Here is a 27325-nt window from a genome sequence, read left to right as displayed (position 1 = left end):
GGGCTTAGCTGCAGCCCAGTGCTCGCCTAAGTTTTTGAAAATCCTACCGAGTGGAGAGCAGACCTCTCACTCGGGGGCTTAGCTGCAGCCCAGTGCTCGCCTAAGTTTTTGAAAATCCTACTGAGTGGAGAGCAAGCCTCTCACTCGAAGGCTTAGCCGCAGCCCAGTGCTCGTCTAAGTATATTGGGGAACAAGTCGATTGCAATGAGCGCTTCGCTTTAACCTGCAAAAGACACCTCAAACCAAATGCAAACATATTCAACATCGAATCCAAGTTCGGATAACACCTAACGGAACCGAAAGTGCTCAGGCACTAGGCCTGTTAAGGTTTGTCGGTTACAAAACTCACTCGGCATACCGAGGCAAATTTAAAGTATCAAGCTCAGAAGTTTTTTACCCCTCCTGTGGAGGGCTGGAAGGTGCAACAAACTCGTCCAGATCAATTCCATCTGCAATCCGAGTGGCAGCAGCAATGAAGGTCTCCATGAAAGATCTGAAATCGTGCTTCTTGGTGTTAGCCACCCTAAGAGCCACCAGCTTGTCCTCTCGTGCATCCTTGCAGTGAACGCGGACCAGAGACAGAGCAACATCCGCACCGCACCTGGCCAAAGACTTCTTCCACTCCTCCACTCGACTTGGGACCTCGTTCAGTCGAGTCATCAGGGACTCGAGGTCGTTCTGGAGTGTCTCTCTTGGCCAGAGTGTTGTGTCGATGCTAGAAGTTGCGACCTTCAGCCTTGCGAGATAGTCGATGATAGCAGCAACACGAGATTCAAGCCGGAGCACATTCATGGCGACTTCATCTTTCACGGGAGAGTTGATGGGGTCCAGGTTTACTTCCAGTCGACCAGTCTCCTCTTCAAAGTTCTGACAAAATTCTGCAAGCACAACCACCGAGTCAAGACAAACAGTCAGAGGTTACAATTAAAATATTTGTTTGATACAAAGGATTACCTTCAAGCATGAGGAACAACTTCTTGGCGAGTCCACCCAGATAAGCCTCTAGATCGTTCTTCTTTCTCATCAACTCACTGGCCTTGTCATTCAGGGTGGTCTTGTCACTTTTCAATCGACTGACCTCCAGGTTGGCAGCATCAAGAGCAGCTTTCAGATTGGTGTTTTCTTCTTCAAGCTTGGTCAGTGAAGCCAGCTTCTCATCCGCAAGCCTGGTCTTCTCTAAAGTAGTTTTTTGCATCTCAGCCAAGTCAAGCTCTTGCTTCTTCAGGGCATCCCTCACTTTGTCTGCAAAGTTACAGTGAGATTAGATTCGGAAACAAGTAAGAGGCAAAGGCAGCCGTCAAAGGCCTCACCAAGCATACCTTTAGCTTCCTCCTTCGCCTTCGTTAAGTTCTCTTGGGCCAGTTTCAGATCGAGCTCGAGCTGAATGTGTTTGTTCTCCAACTCAGTATAACGAGCCGCAAGGTCACAGGATTTCTACGAAGAACCAATTGACAGATGTCAAAGACAATTCACTTCCGAGTGAGTAAGGAAAAATCATAGCGTTTCTAAGACTACGGCCGAATACAAACATTCGACCATAGTCTCGGGGACTACAACCAGTGGGTGCACTCAGCGTGCCCCCACTAGTTTCATCAGTTAGAGTCGACCAGTCGACCAACAAAAAAAAGGGAGATGTTCTTCAGACCATAGTCGACTGCCAGCAGTCGACCACAGTCTCGGGGACTACACCCAGTGGGTGCACTCAGCGTGCCCCCACCGGTCTATGAATCTATTCGACCTAGTCGAGTAAGGAAAAAACTTAAGACATAAAGCCTATGGTCGACTGCCAGCAGTCGACCATAGCCTTGGGGACTACACCCAGTGGGTGCACTCAGCGTGCCCCCACTAATCCGGAATTTCAATCGACACACCCAGTGGGTGTAGGACAAACTCTAAGAATTTCAGAAAGAAGAGTTTTCAGATATCATATCCTAACAGAACAGGCAGTGACCGACTGACCTGAACATTACTCTGAAGAGCCGAACTGGCGTCATAGGCTGCCTAGCTGGCTTCTCGTATTGCCTTCACTTGCTCCATCATGACCCCCGCTTGGCGTATTGCTTCTTTAGCAGCACTAGCTTGATCTTCTGGAACGGGGTAGGTTGAGAAAAGTGAGGGTTGAGCAGCACTCGACGATGAAGGACGAGCACTCGTCAACGGCACCGCAAAGGTTATGGTAGGCCAAGTGACATTGTCTCCCGCCACGACCAACGTCTCGGGTGCTGGCACATCCTGAGTCGCCTTGCCAGCAGACGTTTTCTTGCTCCTCCTCTGCCTTGGTGGTTCCTCGTCGTCGTCGTCAGGAAGGTCAATAACAATGTTAGATGAAGCTGCAGAAAGAATCAAAATTAGAGATAATAAGTCAGTCGACTGAAAACGGCATCACAAGAGTCATACCAGGTTTTGAGGTAGCAGCATCCTCCATCTCGTGGTCTTCAGCCCTGGCCGAAGTATCAGAAGTAGCAGCACTGCAGTTCCAGAAGTCAGTCGATTGACCCATGAGTCGACCAAGAACAAGTTCATGAAACGGGGAAAACTCAAGACTACCATTACCCTGAGATAGTGGGGATCACAATCTTCATCTTCGGCAAGACCTTCGCAGGTTTCGACGATGCCACTCGAGATTGCTTCGGAGCCTTCTCAGTCGGCGCCGAAGAAGTAGTCCGAGGGCGCTTGGTCGACTGGGTAGCGGTCGCGACCCCCTTACCACGCTCAGTCGCGGGATCATGGACAAGCTTCGAGCGTCTTTCCGAGTGGGGAGGTGCAACTTCCTCCTCCTCCTCCTCCTCTTCCTCCTCATCAGAGTCATCAGCCTCATCATCGTCGTCAGCATCCGAATCCCACTCCTCCGGGCTTTCGCCCCCACTTCCTTCCTCCTCTTCAGTTGGCATCTGCGCTCCATTGGGCATCGAGTATAACTCCGTGGTGGCCTGTCAGGCAACAAAGCAAAACAAAGATCACTCGACCAATTCACAGTGAAGCAGAATGAATAAAGCAAGATTGCAATTGGAAATAAATGGCCATACCGTGTCCGATGTATAGGTACAATCGAGTGGTGGGATCCTCCTGGCCCCTTGAGGGTTGTCCTTGTTCCCCGTGATTGCGGTCACCCACCTCTCCAGTGTGGCGTCGTCGACCGCCTCTGGATGGACCCGAGTGGTGTCTTCGGTTCCACAATACAGCCACATCGGATGACCTTGGTACTGAAGTGGTTGGATGCGCCGCCTAAGGAAGACCTCCAGAAGATCCATACCCGTCACTCCGTCTCTAACGAGTTGGACTACACGCTCCATCAACATTTTTACCTGAACTTTCTCCTCAGGAAGCACTTTCAGAGAAGAGGGTTTGTCCACTCGGTCCATGGAAAACGGAGGGAGACCAGTCGACTGCCCCGGCGTCAGCTCATCTTGGCAGTAGAACCAAGTCGACTGCCACCCTCTGACCGACTCAGGAAGGGTCATGGCCGGGAAAGTACTCTTATTCCTCATCTGGATCCCAAGACCACCGCACATCTGGATAACCTTAGTCCTCTCATCGTCCGGACTCGCCTTTTTCACTGTCTGTGAGCGATAGGTGAATATGTGCTTAAAGAGACCCCAGTGTGGTCGACAACCCAGGAAGTTCTCGCACATGGACACAAAGGCATCAAGATAGGCGATAGAATTGGGGGTAAAATGGTGAAGTTGCGCCCCAAAGAAATTCAGAAACCCACGGAAGAAAACACTCAGCGGCAGAGAAAAGCCACGGTCTACATGAGTGGCTAGGAGAACGCACTCACCCTCCTGCGGCTGCGGTTGACACTCGGTCCCTGGGAGCCTCGCTGACCCGTGGGGGATCAGTCCCTCATTGGCCAGGTCATTGAGATCTGTCTCGGTGATGGTCGAGCGGATCCAATCCCCTTGGACCCAACCTTTTGGCAGGCGGGACCTTGACGAAGATCCGCCCCGACTGGACGGTCTCCCATTTGCTTTCCCCGTCGCCGTTGCCTTCTTTGCGTGTTCCAAAGCCGCCGTCTTCTCCTTCACCATTGTCGCCGGCGAAGCACGCGAGGAGTGGATAAGCAGAGGCGAGAGCAGGCGCAGAGGGCGGAGACGAAGAGGGTGGAGAGAAGAATGGGAAGGCACTGTTCAAAAAACCCTCGCCCGGCGCTTTATATAAGGACACTTCCGAGTGGCTGACGAGTAGGCCCGGGCGGTCCTGTCACATCCCGAAACAGTCGCGCACGCACGATACGTGGCGAAAAAGGTGGTGCAGAAATCGAGGCGTCCGCGCCTTATCCCTTCCGAGTACCGCGGTCTGCCCCGTTTCGCGCGCTTCCCAAAATTCAGATCCTGCAAAATCCGCTAATGGCAGATCAATCTGTCAGACGATATCTTTCCTACGATCCGTCACTCAGAAATTCACTGAAGTTCAAAAGTTCACTCGACAGAAGACAAGAATGGATCAAGGCGACTGAAGTAAAAGTTGAAGCCAACGCAGAAAGAGAAATCGCTGATCCAGGATACGACATAATCAAAGCACGGGAGATAGGTCGGAGAAAATCATCAACTCCTTCCTCACTCGAACCTCGATCCATTCGGGGGCTAATGATGATGTTATGTACCTAGGGTAGGGTCATGGACCTATCTAGGGCACCATACCCAAGGACATCCTTAGACGAAGCTACCTTCCAGTCGACCAAGAGGGACTCCACTCGACCGACTAGAAGACACTCGACCATGAAGACTCACTCGACCACCAGGAGTTTAGGATCTACTCTGTATCCAAACGGTCTGTAATTAAGTAGTCTTAATGGTCATGATGACACTTTATGTAGGGCGTTACCAGTAACGCCCATCCTTAATGTACTTTAACCCTCTGCTACGTGGGTTGGCTGGGGTCCTGGCGTCCTCTATATAAGCCACCCCCTCCACTGGTAGAAGGGTTCGCACCCCTGTAACTCATATACACATAAACCAGTCGACCGCCTCCGGGCTCTGAGACGTAGGGCTATTACTTCCTCAAAGAAGGGCCTGAACTCGTTAAACACTCATGTGTACAACTACTCCATAGCTAGGATCTTGCCTCTCCATACCTACCCCCCATTCTACTGTCAGACTTAGAACCACGACAGTATGTCGAGCAGACGGGTTCTTTCTCCATCAGCGGAAGTATGCTCATGAGTTATTCGAGTACGCCGAGATGCTTAATTGCAAAACCGCGGCCACACCCGTCGACGTGAAGGCCAAGCTCTCCGCCACCGCTGGATCGCTGGCTCTGGACGCCTCCTTCTACCGCTTGATTGTTGGCGCTCTACATTACTTAACGCTTACCCGTTAGGAGTTACAGTATGCCATGCAACAAGTGCGCCTTCACATGTACTCACCTTGTGATGCTTACTAGACCTCGATGGAACGGATTCTTCGTTACATTCGTGGCACTATGGATCCTGGTCTCTTGCTACATGCCTTGACAGCCATGGACATCTTTGCATACTTAGATGCAGACTGGGTTGGCTGCCCTTACACACGGTGTTCCACCTCGATATATCGTGTTTATCTTGGACCATCACTTATCTCATGCTCGTCCAAGAGGCGGCCCATGGTATCTTAGTCCAGCCCCGAGGTTGAGTACCACTTAGTGGCTAACGCGGTTGCTGGATGCTCCTGACTTCAGCGGCTTATACATAAGCTTTCTTGTCCTGTCGACGAGGCCACCGTGGTGTATTGTGACAAATCTCTGACGTCTACCTTTCTGCCAACCCCGTTCATCACCGTCGCACCAAACATATTGAGTTGTATATCCACTTTGTTCACGAGCAGGTGGCTCTTGGTCACGTCCGAGTACTTCACATGACTGTTTCCCGGTAGTTTGCGGACATCATGACCAAGAGGTTGTCGACGTAACTTTTGAGGTGTTTCGGTCCAGTCTGTGCGTCAGTGCCGATGCATCGACTGTGCGGGGGGGGTGGGGGTGGGGGTGGGGGTATGTGTGTATATACTTCTACTCTAATATTCCTCTATCTATTCTCTAGTCTTTAGAGTTTTATTCTTGGACTTAACGATACAAGGTCTTTATCTTTCTGCTGGGCCATCTGAACGTCCTTTTTCTCACGAACCGAAAGCAAACTAGGGGCTACTTTGCGAGAGTCCTGATAGCAGCCATGTAAGACTCTGACACCACTGGCCCACCCAAAACCCTTCTCGAACCCCGCTTCATCCTTCCCTCTTTCTCTTCATCCGTTTTCTCTCTCGCCAATGTGTCACAACACCTCCCAGGCTACATGTCAAGCCCTTCCCAGACCTACGTGACCTCCACAACTACACCCCGCCCCCCACACCACTTCTCCTTCACTGTTGGTCCATACTCTCCTCATTTTGCCGCGCAGGTACCATCCGCCCCTACGATACTTGCGACGCCCGACAAGCGTTTGGTGAAATGCATGTGCTAATTATTTTGTCCCTTCTTCTTTGAAGCAATGGATTCGAATATGGAGTACATATATTGGCACTACATTGAGTCATCCAACGAGGAGGACTGCGCGGATGAGACGAGGATGATGTTGGCAGTCCTTGTAGACGCAGAGCATGCGGAAGAGCATGTTCTCATTTTCAAGGGATCAATCAAGGTTCATTGAGTGCTCACTCCGAGGAGGGCCCACGGCCATTTGACGCTGATGGACGACTACTTTGCCCCCGATGCTCAATTCTCTGGTAATTTTCACCGACGTTTTCGGATGCGCAAAAATGTCTTTGATCGTCTCTACCGTGGTGTCCAGTCCTTTGATGACTATCTTGAAGAAGGATGTTGTAAGAAGGATTGGAGTCTCTAGTTACCAGAAGTGCATAGCAGCATTGCGGATGATTGCATATGGCACGACCGCTGATTTGTGGGACGAATACCTATTGGTGTCTGAGAGCAAATGCGAAGACGCCATGGTCAGATTTTCTACTGACGTAGTCTCGTTGTTTGGACCTCTATACTTGAGAGAACCAACTCTTGCAGACACCAAGAGTATCTTGGCAATGTATGAAGCAAGAGGGTGGCTATATTTGGTCGGATCTCTTAATTGCATGCATTGAAGATGGAAGAACTGTCCAAAAACTCTACAAGGGCAATATCGGGGTCATGTTAAGAATCCCAACATCATTTTTGAAATAGTTGCCTCACATGATCTCTGGATTTGGCATGCTTTTTTGGTATGCCCGGGTTATCAGAATGACATTAATGTGCTGCAGCGATCTCTATTGTTTGCTAGGTTGACTAAAGAGAAAGCTCATCCTTGCAACAATATTGTCAATGCCATGAATACAACATGGGTTACAATCTGGTTGACATCTATCCTTCTTGGGCTACCTTTGTCAAGATCATCTCTGAGCCACTTGGTCAGAAAAGGTCTCACTTTTCCCTTAGAGCTCTATCCATTAATTAAGAAGAAAATAGCTTGGTTAATTACTGAAAAAATCGGGTGAAAACTGGAACAACACACTGGTCTAGCTACCCACATGCACTACACACACAGTTGAGAGAAAGACCACTATTGAGGTTGCCCGAGGAGTCATCGTCATCACTTCTCGCCGAGCAAGCGACTCTAACTTCGCCCCATCAAACCATCCACGAGTTCGTGACCAAAGTAGTCGCCCGATGTTGACATCGGCCTATGCCAAACAACTGCCTACACACACTAATGGCAAGGTGCCCTAATTCCAAAAGCGAGCTTCGTAGACGAAATATTTATACTCTTCTATCAATAGAATGATACGTAAGCTTTGCGTATTTCTGAAAAAAGACAAGACTAGTTTAGTCGAGATCTCTAGCTAGTGAGTAATGCATCGGAGTGCATGCATGAGCTGTCTCTGGTCCTTGTCTTTGTGCGTGGGAAAGTCCAACACATCCCGATGTGTGGAAACCAGTTCAACCATCACAGCACTTGGCTTCCTTCCCATCCTGGTTGGCTGCAATGCAAGCTTGCCATGTTCACCTCCGATCTTAATTTAGTTTTTAAGTACCTTCATGCCTTTTCACATGTTCCTCAGAGGATCGATCATCTTCAGACCAGCTCGTGTATCTTCAAAAAGTTTCCGTACCACAGCTTGCAAATCAAAGCCATGTGTCCATGCATGTTCATCCGGCAAACATTTTGTTTTCCAATGCGTGGACGATCTAACTGAATCTTGCTGTTATTTTCTGGAATGTAGTCGCATCTTCGCGTGTCCAACTTTGCCGTTTGTCTCTGTACGCCGCGTTCGACGGCAAAGTGTGTCCGAACAGCTCGATTCGGACGTTTGCAGCTTATTTGAAAGTCTGAGCTAGAAATGACCTAGGGGTAGGGGTGACGATGTGATTTGACACAATAGACGAGTCGCTCTTCAAGAAGAAATGGCGGCTTGAGGCTTGAGCCTCCTTCAAGCCCGAGCACGAGGGCATCTTGTGACAACGAACTCTCAAGGTCGTTCATCCGGGCACGGATCAGCTGAGGGCGATGAGACCCGATTAGGTGAGGGGTTGATCATCGGCTTCGTTCGTCACACGTTACTAGGTAGTAGTACTAGCTAGAACTACTCTGACATGGTCATCACTGATCAATCCATCATCCGTTCCTTGACAATATGCACACCCGGCCATACATAAAAGGCAACGGCTCCGGTACGAGCATGTCCCACTCTAGTGGCACAAAAAGGGCTGGCTAGCTAGCTAGAGTAGAACCGGTCCGGTGGCTGCCATGTCCACGTCCGTTCTGTTTACTGATGCGGTGATGCCACTGGTTCCTGCGGATCGTGCTGCCATCCTATTCAGGGCATGTACAATGGGGGCAGCACCTAGCTGCTGCCCGGTCCATCCACGTAGGTAAAAAAGTGTGAGGCATTTGGTTTGATTTTTAATACCCCAACGCATCAGCCTGAGGCTACACCTCACTGGGACCCACATCATCTCTATCCTCAGAACTACTCCCGTTCATCTCGCCTCCCCTGCGCATCTTCTTACCCAATCTTCCTCAAATCCATACCAAATAAATGGAAATAAACCTTTACGCCTGATTTTTTTTACTCAATCGACCTCTGCTAGCACTAGCAGAGTGGCATTGGGCATGTGTAGCTGCGGCCTTGAGCTCGCGCCACCGGCCATGGCCCTTTTCCAATCTCACGGTGTCCTCCATGGATGTGCCACCGAGCTCATGCTGGTGGTGCCGGCTTTGGCCACGTTTCCGAGCTCGGCATCATCGTCGCCGCTCTCTGGCCGGCACACGGAGGAGCACTTCGGGCGGAACGGTCGCCTCATGCATTTCCGCCTCGACCGCTCCATGTTCCAGATCTGGAACTAGTGCTTCTGTTCTCGAGCTGCCATGGCCATGGTCGTGTCCTGCAGCGCCGGGTGCGTCGCTTCCTGCATCGTCCGCGGGTAGAGCCAACTTCTCCCATTCTTTTCACAGGCACTCTCTTGCTTTTTCCCATCTTTTCTTGCTTTTCTCTCGAGGAAGCCGGCTCTTCTGCAGGAGTCACCTGTCGTCTGCAGGCGACCGCTTTTACGCCACGATGGCATCCGAGCCTAGTTGACCTGTGGAGCAGCACCCCTGGGGCTAACCGTTGGCCATGCCCTCACTCGCGGATCAGCTGGCTACGTAGTGCCTAGGAAGCTTTACGTATCACAGTCGAGTCGATGTGGATTCCCGCGCGCGTGCACAAGACAAAACACGAGAAGAGGAAAAGGATACCAAGAGGCAAGGATCAGCGTTGCCGTTGCCACGTTGTCATAAAAACAACGAACTATATCGCGTAGTAAGTTTTCAATCTTACAAAACACAAGCTCTAAGAAAGTTACGCAACGGATGGAATCATCAAAATTTCTGTGAACTTCCTTTGAACCAAGAGGTCATAATTTTATTTTATTTTGAAGCAAAGACCGGAAATCCCTTTTGGTGACGGAGCTCCAATGAGGCCTCCAAATTCAAATTTCAAATTTCATCAAAATTCATATTTTTACATTTTAAAAATTCTGAAAAAACACAGATATAAATGAAGGCATAACACACATGTGTGTAAATTTTCACGGCCAAATACGTTGAAATGAGGACTGTGAAAAAAAAATCCGGGGCTATTTAACACATTATATTATTCATCCTCCCAGGCCATAAATTTGTCTTTTTTGTACATGTCGCAACTCAAGGTATTTCATCATGAATTTTTACACACATGTGGGTTACATCCTTACATACATGTGTATTTTTTTCAGAATTTTTTGAAACATAAAAGTTTGAATTTGATTTTTTTTAAATAAAAAGCTCCATGGAGCTCGGCCTCCAAGACGCTATTCTCCGAGCCAACCCGCCACAAAGTTACAAAATTCAAGAGTGAAAAAAGAAAACTACCCAGCCATCCAACTTGGAGAAGCGAGCTCCTCCCAGCACATGCATCAAGCATGCCTCAGGCTGGCCATAGTGGTGGTATTTTAGCCGGTAACATGCACTCGGGAATAGGACACATACTAATGTGGCAAAGAATTAAAGAAGAGAGAGGGGTTAGAGTAACATATGTAGGTAGATTCTTTTTTTCAAAAAGGGGCGCTTTATTACTTAAACGGTTTAAGCATTACACCCGGCCTCTGCATACTATGATGCACACAGTCAAATAAAGTCTTCCCGCACAAATGAAAAATAAAAAGGCGAAATACAAGGAAACATGTAGAGTATGTAGAACGCCTAAAATGGAGGTGGGCCAATCCTAAGATCATGCTGCCACCCATGTTGGGTAAAAGTAATCCTCGTCGTATCCTTCAATCGTGTACACACCTCCGTAAACAGGTCTCGATTCTCCATGCGTTGTAGAGAGGACTATAAACGAAGAGTCCCGGTATATCTATAGATAACCTGCATCAGAGAAGTACTTTTATCATTAAAAACCTTATCATTTCTACATAGCCAAAGCGACCAAATAGCGGCAAGCGTTCCCACCCTAAGAAGAGTTCTAAGCCTGTGATCAATCCAATATAACCAGTTGCCAAATACATTAGCAACACTACAAGAAGGATACAAGTCAGAAGCTATCTGGATGACTGACCATATAGAACGAGCCAATTTACATTGGAAGAACAAATGTTTTATTGTCTCATCATGGTGACAAAAGATACATTGTGGACTACCATGCTAATTTCTCTTAATAAGGCTGTCTTTAGTAAGAATGACTCCGCGACAAAGATGCCATGCAAAGATTTTATTCTTAAGAGGTATCTTCATCTTCCAGATTTTCTTGTTATTATCAACTGGCACATCAGACTGGATTAACGCTCTATACATAGACTCCACTGAGAACCGGCCATTCCCATGAAGGTTCCATCGAAAAACATCAGACCCATGTGACAATTGCACCGTGGACAACCGCTCGAGCAGGATGTTCCACGATTGTAGTCTGGGTCCAATTAAATCTCTTCTGAATGTCACATTTGGCGGAATGATTCCATTACCGTGGCAATAGTATCACCCTTCTGGCGCACAATGTTGTATAGAGCTGGATATTATTCCCGGAGTGTGGTATCTCCTAGCCACTTGTCCTTCCAGAATCTAATTTTCGAGCCATCCTTAATCGAGAAGGATCCATAGCCAAAGAAATATTTCTTCGTAGCCATTAGACCCGTCCAAAAATGGGAATCCCCAGGCTTCCAGTATACCTGGGATACCGCCTTGGAACCCACATATTTCCTCCTTAGGAGGGTTTTCCATACACCATCTTCCATCAGCAATTTAAACAACCGTTTACCTAGGAGGGCCATATTCTTAACCTCAAGGTCATGAATGCCCAGCCCGCCTTGGTCTTTGGGACGGCAAACCACACTCCATTTGGCCAGTCGATATTTCCTTCTCTCGCTATCTCCTTGCCAAAAGAATCTTGATCGGAAATAATCCAATCTATGTAAGACTCCTTTTGGCAATTGGAAAAAGGAAATCATATATAGTACCATATTACTTAGTACTGAATTTATGAGGACCAATTTTCCATCTAGAGACAGCAGTTTACCTTTCCAACTGCCAAGTCTTTTTTGCAGTCTCTCCTCGACGTGTTTCCATTCAGCATTTGCGAGTCTCCGATAATGTATCGGTATCCCCAAATATGTGATCAGAAGTTCGCCCAACCTACACCCAAACAGTTCAGCGTAAAGGTGGGCCTTGTTTTGAGCGTCGCCAAAGCAAAACAATTCACTTTTATGAAAATTGATCTTGAGACCCGAGAGTTGCTCGAATGCTGATAAAATCAGTTTCATATTTCTCGCTTTCTCGAGGTCATGATCCATGAAGAGAATTGTATCATCGGCATATTGAAGTATAGAGAGACCACCATCAACTAGGTGACTTACAACCCCAGCAATTTGGCCATCAACCTTGGCACGCTCAATCATGACCGCTAGCATGTCTGCCACTATATTAAATAGCATGGACGATAAATATGATCTTCTATGATACTACTCTATGTTACTATGCACTATGAAGGTAGTATCATATACTAGTATCATGTGCATGATACTAGTATATGATACTCCCCACTATGAGTAGCCTCACAAGTCACAAGCTTTCAAATCTCGAGATATATACTGTTGATTATAACTGCGCTTTGGGCCCATAAATAAAATAAATCCTGAAAATCTCTAAGCTGCCATAAGATGGTGGGAAGCTAAGTCTCATTGTTGTCTCAAAAAAAATAGTTAAGTCTCATCATGTTAGTGTAGAAAAGTTGAGACCTCTTTATAAGGAATTTTTTTTCACGTGTTATTAAAACTTGAGAAGAGGAGTGACCCTCGTGCACTCTACCTCCTTCGTCGCCTATCATGCCAACGCGCGTCGTGTTTCATGAACGAGCCAAACCCTGACCTATGTCATTTGTATGCATGCTAACTTTTTGCCTATAAGGAATGGATTATATTTTTTATTTCAGTTGAGGAACCGATAGCTAATTAATTATGAGTCAACAATGGACATGCTATAAATTTGAGATGTCAGATCATGGGCTATTGCCGACTTGGGCGTGGGTCCAGCCCCACGTCTCCCTACCACGACTTCCTACATATTTGAGGCGTCGGTAACCCAAGCCGCCACCCAGATCAGATCGCATCTGCTCTACCTCCTCGCGCATAGACCCACATTCGTTTCACTGATGCTGCTTCTGGTGATCCCATCCCAGGTATGCCTGGTTGTGCGGGAAAGCAGGACTCAGAAACCCCGCCCTTTCTGATCCTGCATCGGGAGAAGGTGAGATTAGATTTTTGGGGTGCGTCTCGGATGCGACTGCTCGCCACTAGTCGTCTCCATCCTCTACTTCGACAATGTCCTCGACCTCCCCGACTTCGACATGGGTGAAAACTTTGAAACCCCCAAGAAGAGGGCTATCGAGGATGTTGCTGGCGTCGCCATGGCTTTGACCAAGCCGACAGGAGGGTATAACCTATTTATGAAGGAAATATGCCCTAGAGGCAATAATAAAGTTATTATTTATTTCCTTATATCATGATAAATGTTTATTATTCATGCTATAATTGTATTAATCGAAAACATAATACATGTGTGAATACATAGACAAACATAATGTCACTAGTATGCCTCTACTTGACTAGCTCGTTGATCAAAGATGGTTATGTTTCCTAACCATAGACATGAGTTGTTATTTGATTAACGGGATCACATCATTAGGAGAATGATGTGATTGACTTGACCCATTCTGTTAGCTTAGCACACGATCGTTTAGTATGTTGCTACTGCTTTCTTCATGACTTATATATGTTCCTATGACTATGAGATTATGCAACTCCCGTTTACCGGAGGAACACTTTGTGTGCTACCAAACGTCACAACTCAACTGGATGATTATAAAGGTGCTCTACAGGTGTCCCCAAAGGTACATGTTGGGTTGGCATATTTCGAGATTAGGATTTGTTACTCCGATTGTCGGAGAGGTATCTCTGGGCCCTCTCGGTAATACACATCACTTAAGCCTTGCAAGCATTGCAACTAATGAGTTAGTTGCGGGATGATGTATTATAGAACGAGTAAAGAGACTTGCCGGTAACAAGATTGAACTAGGTATTGAGATACCGACGATCGAATCTCGGGCAAGTAACATACTGATGACAAAGGGAACAACGTATGTTGTTATGCGGTCTGACCAATAAAGATCTTCATAGAATATGTGGGAGCCAATATGAGCATCCAGGTTCCGCTATTGGTTATTGACCGGAGACATGTCTCGGTCATGTCTACATAGTTCTCGAACCCGTAGGGTCCGCACGCTTAATGTTACGATGACAGTTATTATGAGTTTATATGTTTTGATGTACCGAAGGTTGTTCAGAGTCCCGGATGTGATCACGGACATGACGAGGAGTCTCAAAATGGTCGAGACATGAAGATTGATATATTAGAAGCCTATGTTTGGATATAGGAAGTGTTCCGGGTGAAATCGGGATTTTACCGGAGTACCGGGAGGTTACCGGAATCCCCCGAGAGGTTAATGGGCCTTAGTGGGCCTTTACGGAGAAGAGGAGAGGCGGCCAGGGCTGGGCCGCGTGCCCCTCCCCCTAGTCCGAATAGGACAAGGAGAGGGGGGCGGCGCCCCCCTTCCTTCCTCTCTCCCTCCTCTTTCCCCCCTCCCAAGTCCTAATCCAACTAGGAAAGGGGGGGAGTCCTACTCCCGGTGAGAGTAGGACTCCTCCCGACGCGCCTCTCCCCTTGGCCGGCCGCACCCCCCCTTGCTCCTTTATATACGGGGGCAGGGGGAACCCTAGAGACACAACAATTGATCGTTTGATCTTTTAGCCGTGTGCGGTGCCCCCCTCCACCATAGTCCGCCTCGATAATACTGTAGCGGTGCTTAGGCAAAGCCCTGCGTCGGTAGAACATCATCATCGTCACCACACCATCGTGTTGACGAAACTCTCCCTCAACACTCGGCTGGATCGGAGTTCGAGGGACGTCATCGGGTTGAACGTGTGCTGAACTTGGAGGTGCCGTACGTTCGGTACTTGATCGGTCGGATCGTGAAGACGTACGACTACATCAACCGCGTTGTGCTAACGCTTCCGCTTTCGGTCTACGAGGGTACGTAGACAACACTCTCCCCTCTCGTTGCTATGCATCACCATGATCTTGCGTGTGCATAGGAATTTTTTTGAAATTACTATGTTCCCCAACATTTTATCCCTCTCTTGTTTGTTTCTGTATTAACCATACTAATTGTCTACATAGATAAATTTGTTCTATGTACAGTACCTTTCTTATATGTTTGGATATCAGAATGAGTTTAATATTGTCAGTGCCATGTTCATGATTTATTTATAGATTAAATCAATCAAGAAATTACCAATTTAACAAACATATACTACCATAATAGCCACTAGAAGCAACATATAACATGAAACAAAACTGGCTCAAGTGCCTAAAGATCAAAAGCATTTGTGAAAGGATATGTACACCTCATGCCATGCAATCCGCACTCTGACCACTACAATTCTTCTGTTTAGCGGATTCCATCCGTGACTCGTAGCAAAGATCTCCTCAAGCACCTTCTCAATCTTCTCCACACAAAAATCAGTTCTTCTTTGATCTTGTTCCTTCTACAAAATGCTCCACCTTTTAAGATATTAGCTCAAATTGTAATCCACTAAAGTCGGATCATCAAAAAAGCCCTATTCCTATTTTTTCATAAAGTCGACTAGATGGTGACCCCACCACAAATAACCAATTTCTTTTATTTCTTGGGATAATTTTTACCCAACCCCACAAAAAATATGTGACTCTCCCTGGAGGTCTAGGAAATGCAAAAGCCCATATCATCACTTGCCACAACAACCTAGCAAGACCACAATAAAAAAAGTAGATGATTAATTATATCCTTCTCACAACAAAAACAACGCATTGATCATTCCCTATACATCCTCTCCTCAACATATTGTTCTTAGTCAATATACCACTTTTGAGCATCAACCGCAAGAAGATCTTTATCTTGTGAGGCACTTTAAGCTTCGAGACTGATTTGTATCCAACTAGCCTAGAAGCCTTCACATGTAGGCAAAGATCGCTCACCACAAACGTGTTCTTATTGTTGAGAGACCAACTGACTCTATCTTTGCAATCCTTCTGCTCAACAGAATCCACTAACTGCTTCAATTCCTCCCATTGAGCAGCAGTTTCCTCATGCAAGGTTCTTCTAAATTGGATAACCTCAAACCTCTCAGTTTTGACGTATTGAACATAAACCATTTTTGTAAATGTCGGGGTGTATAGTCTAGGAAATAAATCATCCAAAATTTATCTCCTATCCACGCATGTTTGAAAAATATTGTTTTGGCCCTATCTCTTGGATTCTCTAACGATTTAATTGTTGGAATGTATGATTTAACATTCACCAGACTTTGCTAAAAGCGTGAGCATCTAGCACCATCGGTCCAACATGATAAGGGTTTTCTACTCGGACACTTCTTAGATAACAATTCTTGCTACAACCCCTCAATCCTATGGTAACTTCCAAAGCCACTTGGTCAGCAAACATGAATTCATCACTTTCAGGTCCATAACACCCGATCCTAGACAACTGCCCAAATTAACATGCTCAAGAGGCTAATTGCAGTTCAGATCACCATAAAAACAATGACGGTAGAGCAAGGCTCCACTGTCAAGCCTAGACAACTGCCCAAATTGGAGGGACATTAAATGTGTACATGGCCTCCAAAACCACCATCTTTATCATTGGAACTCCTCCATCATAGTTTCCTGGACTATGTTCTTTCTACAAAACATTCGATGTGTCAAGGGTGTTGCATAAACTAAAGATCACACCAACATGATTACTGGTATGATGTTGCCTAAAGCAAACCGGTTTCCTAGTTTTACAAGTCGTGTACAGATGCTCCAAAGAAAGAACTAGTTTCCGTTGGGATGATCAGTAAGGAGGCAATCTACCCCTAAAGAGATTATCAATTATGCCAGAGGTCTATTTAGACCAAAAGCACAAAAGGGTCACATTCCAAACTAATTTAGCTAGGGCACAATCAAATATCAAATGATCATTTCTAGTCCAACCTATTTTGAGAATATTTTCTTTGGTCAAGAGACCATTTTACGCATTGACTAGAGGAATGTTGTTATCTCTCAGATTCCACATAAAACCTATAACTGATCATATCAAAATATTTTAGCTGCCAATGTAGATATCTCATATTAAACTTGTTTTAATTCCAATTATCAATCTCACCATGTCTCCCTCATCACTCAAATCAAAAGCATTCACGGGATTCTCTAGATTAGATTGTTGCTCTATGGTCTCCCCCCACGCAGTTCTTGTGAATCTGATGCAACCACATCCATCATCCTTTACATCGTCAACAATTTAGAGAATGTGATATTGTCAAGTGTTGGAAATTGAGTAATCCATGGTGATCCATTCACGCAGATATTTTCCTGCAACAAGGAATGTGATTAACTCCCATCAGGCTTCGCCAGAAATCTGAGACATGCTCCTGTTTTTGGCATCGGGACAAAACTTGGTTATGCACATGTTTATTTGGCAATGCACTATACCAAGTGCTTTTGGCATTCTCCAATTTTCACAATCTTTTGCATAGTAACAATCTTTTCCATGGCCTCCGAAACCACCATCTTTATCATTGGAACTCCCCCTTCATGGCTTATTGGACTATGTTCTTTCCACAAACATACGATGTGTCAAGGGTGTTGCATAAACTAAAGATCACATCAACAAGATTACTCATATGATGTTGTCTAAAGAAAAGTGTTTTCCTAGTGTTATGAGTCGTGTAACAAACAGATGCTCCAAAGAAAGAACTAGTTTGCGTTGGGATGATCGGTAAGGAGGGAATCTACCCCCTGAAGAGATCATCAATTATGCCAGAGGTCTATTTAGACCAAAAGCACAAAAGGGTCACTTGCCAAACTAGTTTAGCTAGGGCACAATCAAATATCTAACAATAATTTCTAGTCCAGCCTCTCTCGAGAACATTTTCCTTGGTCAAGAGACCATTTTTAAGCATTGACTAGAGGAATGCCCTAATCTCTCGGATTCCATGTAAAACCTATAACCGATCATATCAAAAGATTTTAGCTGCTCTACTTCTAATAGGCCATGAACTATGGATAGAGAAGAATTGTTCTGAGCGAGCTGCTCCCATTTAAGGAAAAATAATTTCACGTTCTTCCTGAAAGGAAGGGAGGATTAGGAAAGTCCTATTGATTGCTGCTTTCTCCAGACCGCCGGGAAAAGCCATGGAGGGTCATCATTGAATTGACTATTTTTGGAAATAAATTTTTTTTGCATCTTAGCTCAATTCATGCATGGTTCCAGATAATCTGCTTGGTTGCAAAAAAATAGTTAAAATGCGTATGAATATATAGCCTAGAGTTGTAGGAGAGAGAATAGAATAGACCATATGGAAGTTTCAAACTATATATGCATTCAGGAGGGTGGAGTATGGTAGAATGGAAGGAATTAGAAAACGAGGGGTATAGTGGAGATGAGTAGGAAGATAGAAAAAGACGAATAAGAAAAGTTTTTTTGTGGATCTCTCATATTAAACTTGTTTTAATCCCAATTCTCAATCTCGCCATGTCTTCCTCATCACTCAAATTAAAAGCATTCACCAGATTCTCTAGATTAGACTCTTGCTCTATGGTCTCTCCCCATGCATTTTTGTGAATCTGATGCAACCCCATCCATCATTCTTTACATCGTCAACAATTTATGGAATGTGATATTTTAAAGGGTTGGGAATTGAGTAATCCATAGAGATCCATTCACGCAAATCTTTTCCTGTAACAAGGTTTTAGCTGCACTAACAAACTTCTTGGAAAAGTGATTTGCGCCCATCAGTCTCCGCCAGAAATGTGAGACACGCTCCTTTTTTGGCACTGGGACAAAACTTGGTTCTGCGCATGTTTATTTGGTAATGTACTATACCAGGTGCCTTCAACATTCTCAAACTTCCACAATCTTTTGCATAGTGATCTCTGATTAACATTGGTCAGATTCAGGATTCCAAGCCTCCCATAATCTTTTGGCGAACGTACTATAGGTAGGCCAATTAACCAAGTATTATTTTCTTTTATCTGTAGAAGTTCATTCTCCTGATCACAATGAAACATTCTTCATGGACGTGTTGGTAAGTACTCTCCAATAGATTAATATTTCCTTTCTATCTTCTATTCCTAAATAACTACAACCCATTACCTATTTTTCCTAGTCATGCAACCATGCCACATAAGCAAGCCATGCATGCAAGTCGTCAATTCCATTTTTTGCATTACACTATGCACGCAATGGTGCCACATCATAAATTCAGGCATGTTAATTCTTCACAATTTATTCTTTGCACTAGATTTTGTATTGATAATGTGTTGGGGGATTGTCCCATATCTATGTAGTTGAAGCTTCACATTTTGTTTGAAGTGACATTATTTTAACTGAATTTAAATACACTTTGTATGTTTTCATATTACATTTTCCTTCCATTAGTTGTAGATGTTTTTTTAGTAACTATTTATGCATTTGTTTTCCCAAGATATCCCGCAGCAATGTGTGGGGCATCATCTAGTTTCAAAAGTTGTTGTTCCACTTGGACAGGAATGTTTGGCTCCCAGGTGTAATTACACCCGATTTTTTTTTGAAGAAATAGTAATGTTTAAGAAAGTCAAAAAAAAGTAGATTTATTGTTACACTCATATAAAAACTTTCGCGAAGAATGACTTCGATGTTGTTGTGGACGTAAAAATATAAATTTGTCACTATATACGTCGTGCTGTTCACGCTATTGTCAGAGAATATTTGTCATTTTTGTCAGAGAATATTTCGTTGCCGAATATTTTTTTTGTACGCTAGAAATGACAGCTCAAGATTGTCGGGAAAAAGTTTTGAAACGTTTTGACTTTTTCTGAATTTTTAAAAAATAAAATACGTAACCAGGTGTAATTACCAGTATGTTCCAAAGGGTATTTTCCTTCCACTTTTTCTGTACTCGTTTTCGACGATCATGTCTCTCGACATCAACTAGAATTCCTGACCAAGTACAAGATGTTTCCCGCATTTTCCTAATATACTTCAGGTAAATATTTCACTAGATTGGTCCTCTCTTTCACATGTCTTTCCTAGACAATTTCTTTTTAAAACTTCTGCCATTATATCTTCCTGTTTACAGTGCGAGACTGTTAGTGTTGGTTATGTGCATTCTAGCTAGATCTTGAATTAATAAAGGCGGCATTTATCGAGAGAGAGAAGACAATAAATTCCACTCACATGAAAGTTAATTCTTAATCCACTCAACAAATTTCACTCTCGTGAAGAAGACCCGGTGGTCCGGCCGCGAATATACTCCTTGAATAGGTCCGGTCTCAAAAGAAGAAGAAAATCGCTGAACAAGTCTGCCTTTTAACCAGACGGCGAAATGCGAAAGAAAGATAACGAGACCGGACGGCGACACACGGCGGCCGCTGACATTTCTCCGCCTGGAAAGAGCCGAGAAGAAGACCGCCGAAGCTTCGGGCAGCCCGTGCGCCTCACGATGTCACACCGAGATGACGCTGGCAGGCAGGCCGGGGCCGGAGGTAGCTCGGAGTTGGCAGCTGCCCAGTTCGGCGACAGCGACGCGTCCACGAACCACGGCGAAGGAATCAGCCAAACTTTGATTTCTTTTCCGCTGGCCGAACGATCAACCAACACATCGATCGGCTGACGAAACCGCTCCACCACTTCCCGGCAGCTGCCAACGAGCCAGACAAGACAAACCCATCAGCTAGCTGGCTGACACGGAGCAGGAGCTCGCCAAGTCGCAGTCCTCCTCCTCTCTCCCCCATGACCGAGCTTCTCCGGAGCCAACCCATGGATTCTGACATGCCATTGCCATTGCCATTGGAGATTGGGCGAAGGGAGGGAAGATAAGTGCTGCGACGTGTTCTTGACATGGATTCATGGATCGACAAAATGGAGAAGGAGGCCGAACTTTCATGTTCTTGCTCTACTGCTACATGTTCTTGGCATCTTTCATGTAAATTAATTAACTGATATAAGAAACAAATAATCACAAAAGGGTATGAACCAAACATCCTCTGTAACCACATGTTCTTGCTCGCCGTCAATGGGGTCTTACTTACCACAAGAGCAGCAAGAGGAAGAAGAAAGAAGAAGAAGAAATCAAGAATCAAGTTAAGCAAAACGAGGCAGGCACGGAGCGGAGCAGAGCAGATAGATATACACGGACGGACCTATATCTACCGGATTGGGGACGGACGTGGCCGAGCAGGGCGGGCTCAGGCCGCCGGCGTCGACGCCGGCGGCAGCCGGCTGAGCGCGTCCCGGAGCGTGGCCCTGAACTTGTCCAGATCCAGCCGCACGTTCTGCTTGTCCAGGTAGGCCGCCTTGAGCGCGTCCCAGCCCTGCTTGTGCACGGCGTAGGGGTCCGTCAGCACCTGGTGGTTCCGCGGGTACTGCTCCAGCAGCGAGCTCTCCTCCAGCTGCACGTTGTAGTCCATGTACGTCACCTCCATGTCCGCCGCCGGGTTCTTGAAGGTCACGCCGGTGAGCCACTCCAGGCCGCCGAAGGGCACCACCTGGATCAGCACGGCGCCGGCGGGGAGGAACACCATGTTGGTCAGCCCGGCGCCGTGCACGCCCACCATCACGTCCGCCGAGTTGACGAGCCGCGCGAAGGTGGACATGTCGGTGTGCTGGTCGGGCTCCGCGATGCGCACGTCGAAGCCCATGGCGGTGGCGGCGGCCGCCATCTCCCGCTCGTTGAGGAACCGGCGCGAGTTCTTGCGGGAGATGATGAGGAGGCGCGGCTTGCCGGCGCCCGTGGCGCCGCCGCGGGAGGCCGCCGCGCGCTCGAGGCCGAAGGCGTCGCGGAGGGTGCGCTTGAAGTCGACGATGGAGACGCGGCCGGCGGCCTTGGAGGGGATGATGCCCATGTCCTTGTGGAAGTCGGAGCCGACGACGATGCGGGGCACGCAGTGCACCTCCAGGTCGTTGTTCACGTCCACCACCTCGTACTTGGAGAGCTGCCGGAACAGCGGCCGGAACTTGGCCACCCACCAGGGCTTGAGGTCGCTGAGCAGGAACTGCACCTCGCCCTTGAACTTGCGCGTGCTGAGGAACAGCGGCACCAGCACGTCCGTGTAGTCGTGGTACAGGTTGCCGGAGAAGCCGCGGTTGGAAAACACAAACCCGGGGACGGAGTGGTTCTTGGTGCACGCCGGCGGCGGCGCGTCGGCGGGGAAGGGCCTGAGGACGAACTCCCGGACGTGGGTCATGGCGACGGGGTCGTGGTACCGCGCGTACGGCTTGGTCCTCCACTCCCTGTCCAACGAGTCGATGTAGATGGTGGAGGCGTTCCCGACCACCCGAATGTCCCCCGCCGCCTCGCACCGCTCCGAACGCTTGCTCGTCATGAAGCAGGTCGGCTTCTTCTTCTTGTGCCCCTTATCCTTATCCTTCCTCCCCGCGCCGGCGCCGGACATGGAGACGACCTTCTCCGCCCTTTCCGTGGTGACCTTGGGCACCGGCGCGGCGCTGTCCTCTTCCACATCCTCCTCCGCGTCCTCCTCTGAGCCTGACCAATCAAGAAAGAAAAGGAACAGTCTTGAGCGACATACTCGACATACATTTCGTCCCCAAATCAGTCAATTCTAGCAAGCTCGGCCGAATCTATGAATCGATCTATCCGGAAGACAGGGGCGGGGCTGTGCTCGCTCACCTCCGACCGTGGTGGCGGCGGGCGTGGGCTCGTCGTCGGTCTCCATCCGGATGCTGGAGTTCATCTGCTCCTTGAGCTGGTCGTCCGGCTTGCCTGCGGCCACCGCAAGAAACATTCAACCTCTCATCCATCCATCCATCCATCCATCGAACCAGCTAGGTCGAGGCTCCACAGAAAAGAGAAGGGAAAGAAGAAGCTAGGCATATACTAGTACATACCGAAGGGGGTGGAGCAGTATCTGGCCTTGACGATGCTGAGGACGCAGAGGGAGAGGAGCATGGCGGCGATGATGACGCCGTTGCTGACCCGCCGCGGCTCCTGCCGGCTCCGCAGCGCCGCCTTCATCTCCGACGCCGACCCCAGCGCGCCCTCCCCCTCCGAGGCTCCGACCTCACCTAGATCTGGAGGAGCAGCAAGGAGCTTCCTTGCTTGCTTGCTGGGCTTTGCTGCCTCCTCGCGAGGAGGAAGGGAAGGGGAGACTCTTCTCGATAGAGGGGAGCGAGAGATGCTTTGAAACTTTCTCGTGTGGCTCGTGCCCTGCTGGATCTGGATGGACCTCAGCTGCCCTCGGCTGCTCTGCTCTGCTCGCCGAGTGCCGATGATTAAACGAGGTGGTAATAAAGAATCGGAATGCTCTCTCCTCTCCTCTCTCCTGTGGCAGGCAACTCATAAGTGAGGGATTATTGCAGCAAAATCCAGGATTGTTAGCAGCCTGGCCCCCGGGATTAGCCGTCGTCGTGCGGAGAGACTGGCGGGCACGACGTGCGTGGTGGACCGTTGACCGGCTCGGGCCTGGCCGGCCGCACCACGCAGGGTGGACACGCATGGTCCGACCCACACCCGCACTGTTGTTGAGTCGCCTGCGGTTGTATTATTGGCTTTTCCGTTTTCGGGCACAGGCAAAGATGCATGTATGCCCGGACCGGCCGACCGAGAGCATGAATGTGGCTTGTACCACTATATCTGGCCATGGGCCGGGCCTAAAAATGTCCACAGCAGAAAACTGAGGCCCGGGCCCTCCCAGGCCTTACCATCGGGCCTACTTTTCAAGCCCAAGCCCGGCCCACCTGATAAAAAGCCCTCAAAAGCCCTTAGGGCTTAGGGCCGTGGGCCGGGCCTCTTCCTTAAAATGCCAATATGCCAAGCCCAAGCCCGCCCAGACCCTGCTGGTGGGCTCAAAACTTAGGCCCAAGCCCGGCCCACGAGCAAGCCCATCAGGCCTAGGCCCTGGATTTTAGGGCCGGGCCTGGGTGGGCCGACAGGGCCGGGCCTGAGATGGCCAGGACTATGTACCACCCTCACGGGGTCCTCCTACGTACAGAGCGTGCCAACACGCTTGAGCTTGTGTATATACCAAACACAAAGAAAAAGAAACTCCTGTTAAAAGCGTGAAATTACTGAATGGCACAAGGTGGTCAAGGATTTCCTTTCGAAGGCGCGAATTATTATTTTTTTGTGTGCAAACCCCACTGTTTTGGTTCTCAATATGGAATCAATCAATGCAAGACTGCATTCAATACGAGCGGGCCAACACTTGATCACATCCTACTACTTATACTTGGTTATACATCGATTTCTATGATGAACATTGCCGTCTCCTCCTCGGAGCGGCGAGGTCAGGGGCTGACGACGGCGACATTTTAAAACTCGAGACCATTTAAAATGACATGTTTCTCTTTCACGCGATGGCATTATAGTTACATGGCTAAATGGTTTTGCGGCCAACATATTTGACTACATGATAGATTGGCAACATTTTTAGACAAGCAAGGCAAGAGGTTAGCCCATCAAATCAATGGAGAATTTGGTTTGGCCTACATGTAAAACGACATCTTCAAACTCCAGAAATCATTTGTGTGCGAAACGAGCCAACATCTCTCAAGCTCGCAAATTGTATGATGGGATAGCATCTAAATTCCAGGCTGCTTATGATTTTCAAGATCCCGCAACAACTTGATGAGAAAGCAAGATGCGCGGTCGCGGGGTTGCGAAGAAGATGTTCTTTCTGTCTTTAGGGCTCCTTTGAGTTAAATGAATTCTATAAGATTTTTGGGGCGTTATAATCCTCAAAAAAAGAAAATCCTATGTTGGTCGTTTGATTTGTAAGATTGGATCTTGTAGGGATATTTTAAAACAATTATGTGTATTATATTTCACAGGAATGGCATCCGCTCCAACCTCGTTTTAAAAATTCTTTGTTTTTCCTGTGGCCTCAAATGCTATATCGAATCAAAGAGGGCCTTAGTTTTTTTTCTTCTAGTTTTTGCAATTAGCCAAAAAAATCTTAGTTGTTTCATTCATTAATGAAGATGAAATCTATTGCGAAGCAAAACAATCTTAGTTTTTTCAGGAGTGTTAAATCTTAGTTGAATGAGATTTAATCAAGTCTCAGTTGATGCTATACTCATAAGATTTTTTGTAGAGATCCGTGCAAAAAAAATTAATTTATCCTTTTTTTCTTATATATTATATTACTTGACTTAGACTTGATTAAGTTTTAGTCGACTGATAGTTAGCCACACTTTTTTCGGCCTTGTCTAATCAACTACCCTTGTCCTAGTGCTAGGCCGTTGATTGTTTCCTCGCCGCCGCCGGCCAGGCCCCGCAGCGGGAGATTAGGTAATGCTAATCTCGTGATTTCTGCCAATTAGCTAGCAGCCTGCCACCGGTACATGTATTGCTTGTTCGGTTTGGTAAGCAGCCAGGACCGGCGGCTTTGGTGACGGCGTACTTCCGTGTCTCTTCCTGTTAGGACAAACGCTAATGTCCATGTGCAGCAAATAAAATGGGAAATCTTTGGTGGTTTAACACCATAACATGTGGCTGGATATATGGGGCGCGCGAAAGAGAGGTGATGATCGGGGACCCGGCATGGTGTCATCTTGTTTGGCGCCTTGCTCCCAATCATTTTCGACTCAAAGCGGCTTGCTTCGAATTGCCCTAGCTCCCCGTGATTTTTTTTTCCTAGCACGAACAGATGTTGGTAAGACATTTTTGTAGACTGGAATTAATAATCCTACAAATCAAAGTACAAGATAAATAAACAGTCTTGATAGACAGAGTACCGGGCGGGCAGGCACGGCCGTAGCTTTCGGGTCACACTCACTTCTGCCGGTACGTACATATAGAATTTTTTGCAGCGGTTGGAGAGTCTGACATACGCACGAAGATAGGAGTACATGCGTACGTACACAAGCGGTTCTAAACCTCTACTGCCAGTTCGGTGAGTCTGAGGGCATGTAAAATAATTGATAACAAAGTCTTATCTTAAGTCTTGCATGTGATTTAAAGATGACAAGAAAAAAAGTCTATAATGGGACATCTTTTAGCCTTATCTTCAATAACTAGTTATTCCTAAAAATGTGATGAAACATATTGTGCTAAGAGATCATCTCTTGTCTTTTCTGAAATAAGGTAAGACAAACCTTTTCTTATGAGTTATCTCTTTTTCACCTCATTATTTATTCTATGTGGCACTCCTAAGATAGTATCATTGTATGTGTCCTAAGACACGCACGCACATCCGTACGTATGCGTGGAAACCCCACGCCAAACAGCGACCTGCCACGCGAACAACGCTACAGCGGATGTACGTACGTAGGTGGAGCATGCGCTTGTGCCTGCGACTCAACCAACTGCTTCGCCGGTACTCAAACTGCGTGCGTGTACCGACCACCTGCCGCGAAACCAGCCAGCCTGCCTACAATTCCATCCGCTTCCCGGCCACGGAAGTATACTGTTGGGAAACTCATCGGTTGGGTGGCGGCGCGCCTCGTGCGTATCGCACGGGGTAGCCCCTCCCGTTCCCCTCTTTACGCTAAGTGAGTACTTATCTTTTGACCTCTAGTCCCTGTATAAAGCAATGAGGAGCCCAATATTATAACCCTGATCATTGATTAATAAAGCTGGTTTCCTTCATATCTCTCTGTGTCATTTACTTTCGCGTGTTCGACTACTTCGTCTACGATGCTCGCTCTCGCTCCGCAACCTCGAACCGGACTCGCCGGCGGAGTTGCGGAACACGTTATCAGCACGCTTCGCTCCACCAACTCTCCGTCAAGCCTGCGTCAAGCCTGCATCACGCAGGCTTTCGTCGATCCCGCGGAGGTATAAGATTCGATCCCCATCTTTGCAAAAATGGATTCCTCTCGTTACCGCGATTCCGTTTTTGCGATTAGTTTCTTTTTCGGATTTGATCTACCTATGGTGCGGATTTTCCTCCCAAGAACCGAGCGGACAAACACATCGCCGACCAATGTCGATGTTCTTGAACTAAGAGGAACTTGTTGACTGCACTATAGGGAGTCGGTACAGATCGCGATCCAGATGATCACGGTACCGCCGCAACGCACCCGCTGTGCCACGCGCCGTCGATGTTCCCGATGAACACGATGATATTTTTGAGATCCCAACGCCGGCGTCGCCGTCCCAAGCAGCTCGCCATACCCGTGCCCGATGCACGTTTCGTGCCGCCGTAGGCCCTGCCGGTCCCGGCTGCTGGCCGCCTCCGTGTGCGCGTAAGGTAGCTGCGCCCGGCGGGCTGGCTTGCTTGGCCCTTGTCGCCGCCGCCGCCGTGCCGTGGCCGCAGGCCCCGCTGGCCGCGCCGCGCCACTGG

General features: G+C 47.5%; 1 protein-coding gene across 1 annotated transcript; it reads right to left on the bottom strand.

Moving 5' to 3' along the window:
* Positions 1 to 21007: 21007 nt before the first annotated feature.
* On the bottom strand, positions 21008 to 23347 carry LOC119322428 (alpha-1,3-arabinosyltransferase XAT2-like). The gene is made up of 3 exons (XM_037595910.1): positions 22929 to 23347; positions 22711 to 22803; positions 21008 to 22566 (listed from the first exon to the last, which is right to left on the bottom strand). The coding sequence occupies exons 1-3, from the start codon at positions 23053 to 23055 to the stop codon at positions 21269 to 21271; spliced, it is 1518 nt and encodes a 505-aa protein (XP_037451807.1). The 5' UTR covers positions 23056 to 23347; the 3' UTR covers positions 21008 to 21268.
* Positions 23348 to 27325: the final 3978 nt, after the last annotated feature.

Source organism: Triticum dicoccoides, chromosome 6B (genome assembly GCF_002162155.2).
Source record: "Triticum dicoccoides isolate Atlit2015 ecotype Zavitan chromosome 6B, WEW_v2.0, whole genome shotgun sequence".
NCBI lineage: Eukaryota > Viridiplantae > Streptophyta > Magnoliopsida > Poales > Poaceae > Triticum > Triticum dicoccoides.
Note: the sequence above shows the minus strand (reverse complement) of the source record. Positions and strands in the feature narration are given on the sequence as shown.

Excerpts from the sequence above, each read along its gene's own strand:
- LOC119322428 (XM_037595910.1), bottom strand. The coding sequence starts at position 23,055 with ATGAAGGCGGCGCTGCGGAGCCGGCAGGAGCCGCGGCGGGTCAGCAAC. Across the intron at positions 22,804-22,928 it reads ATACTGCTCCACCCCCTTCG|GCAAGCCGGACGACCAGCTC; the intron begins GTATGTACTAGT and ends CGGTGGCCGCAG. Across the intron at positions 22,567-22,710 it reads CGCCGCCACCACGGTCGGAG|GCTCAGAGGAGGACGCGGAG; the intron begins GTGAGCGAGCAC and ends TTGATTGGTCAG.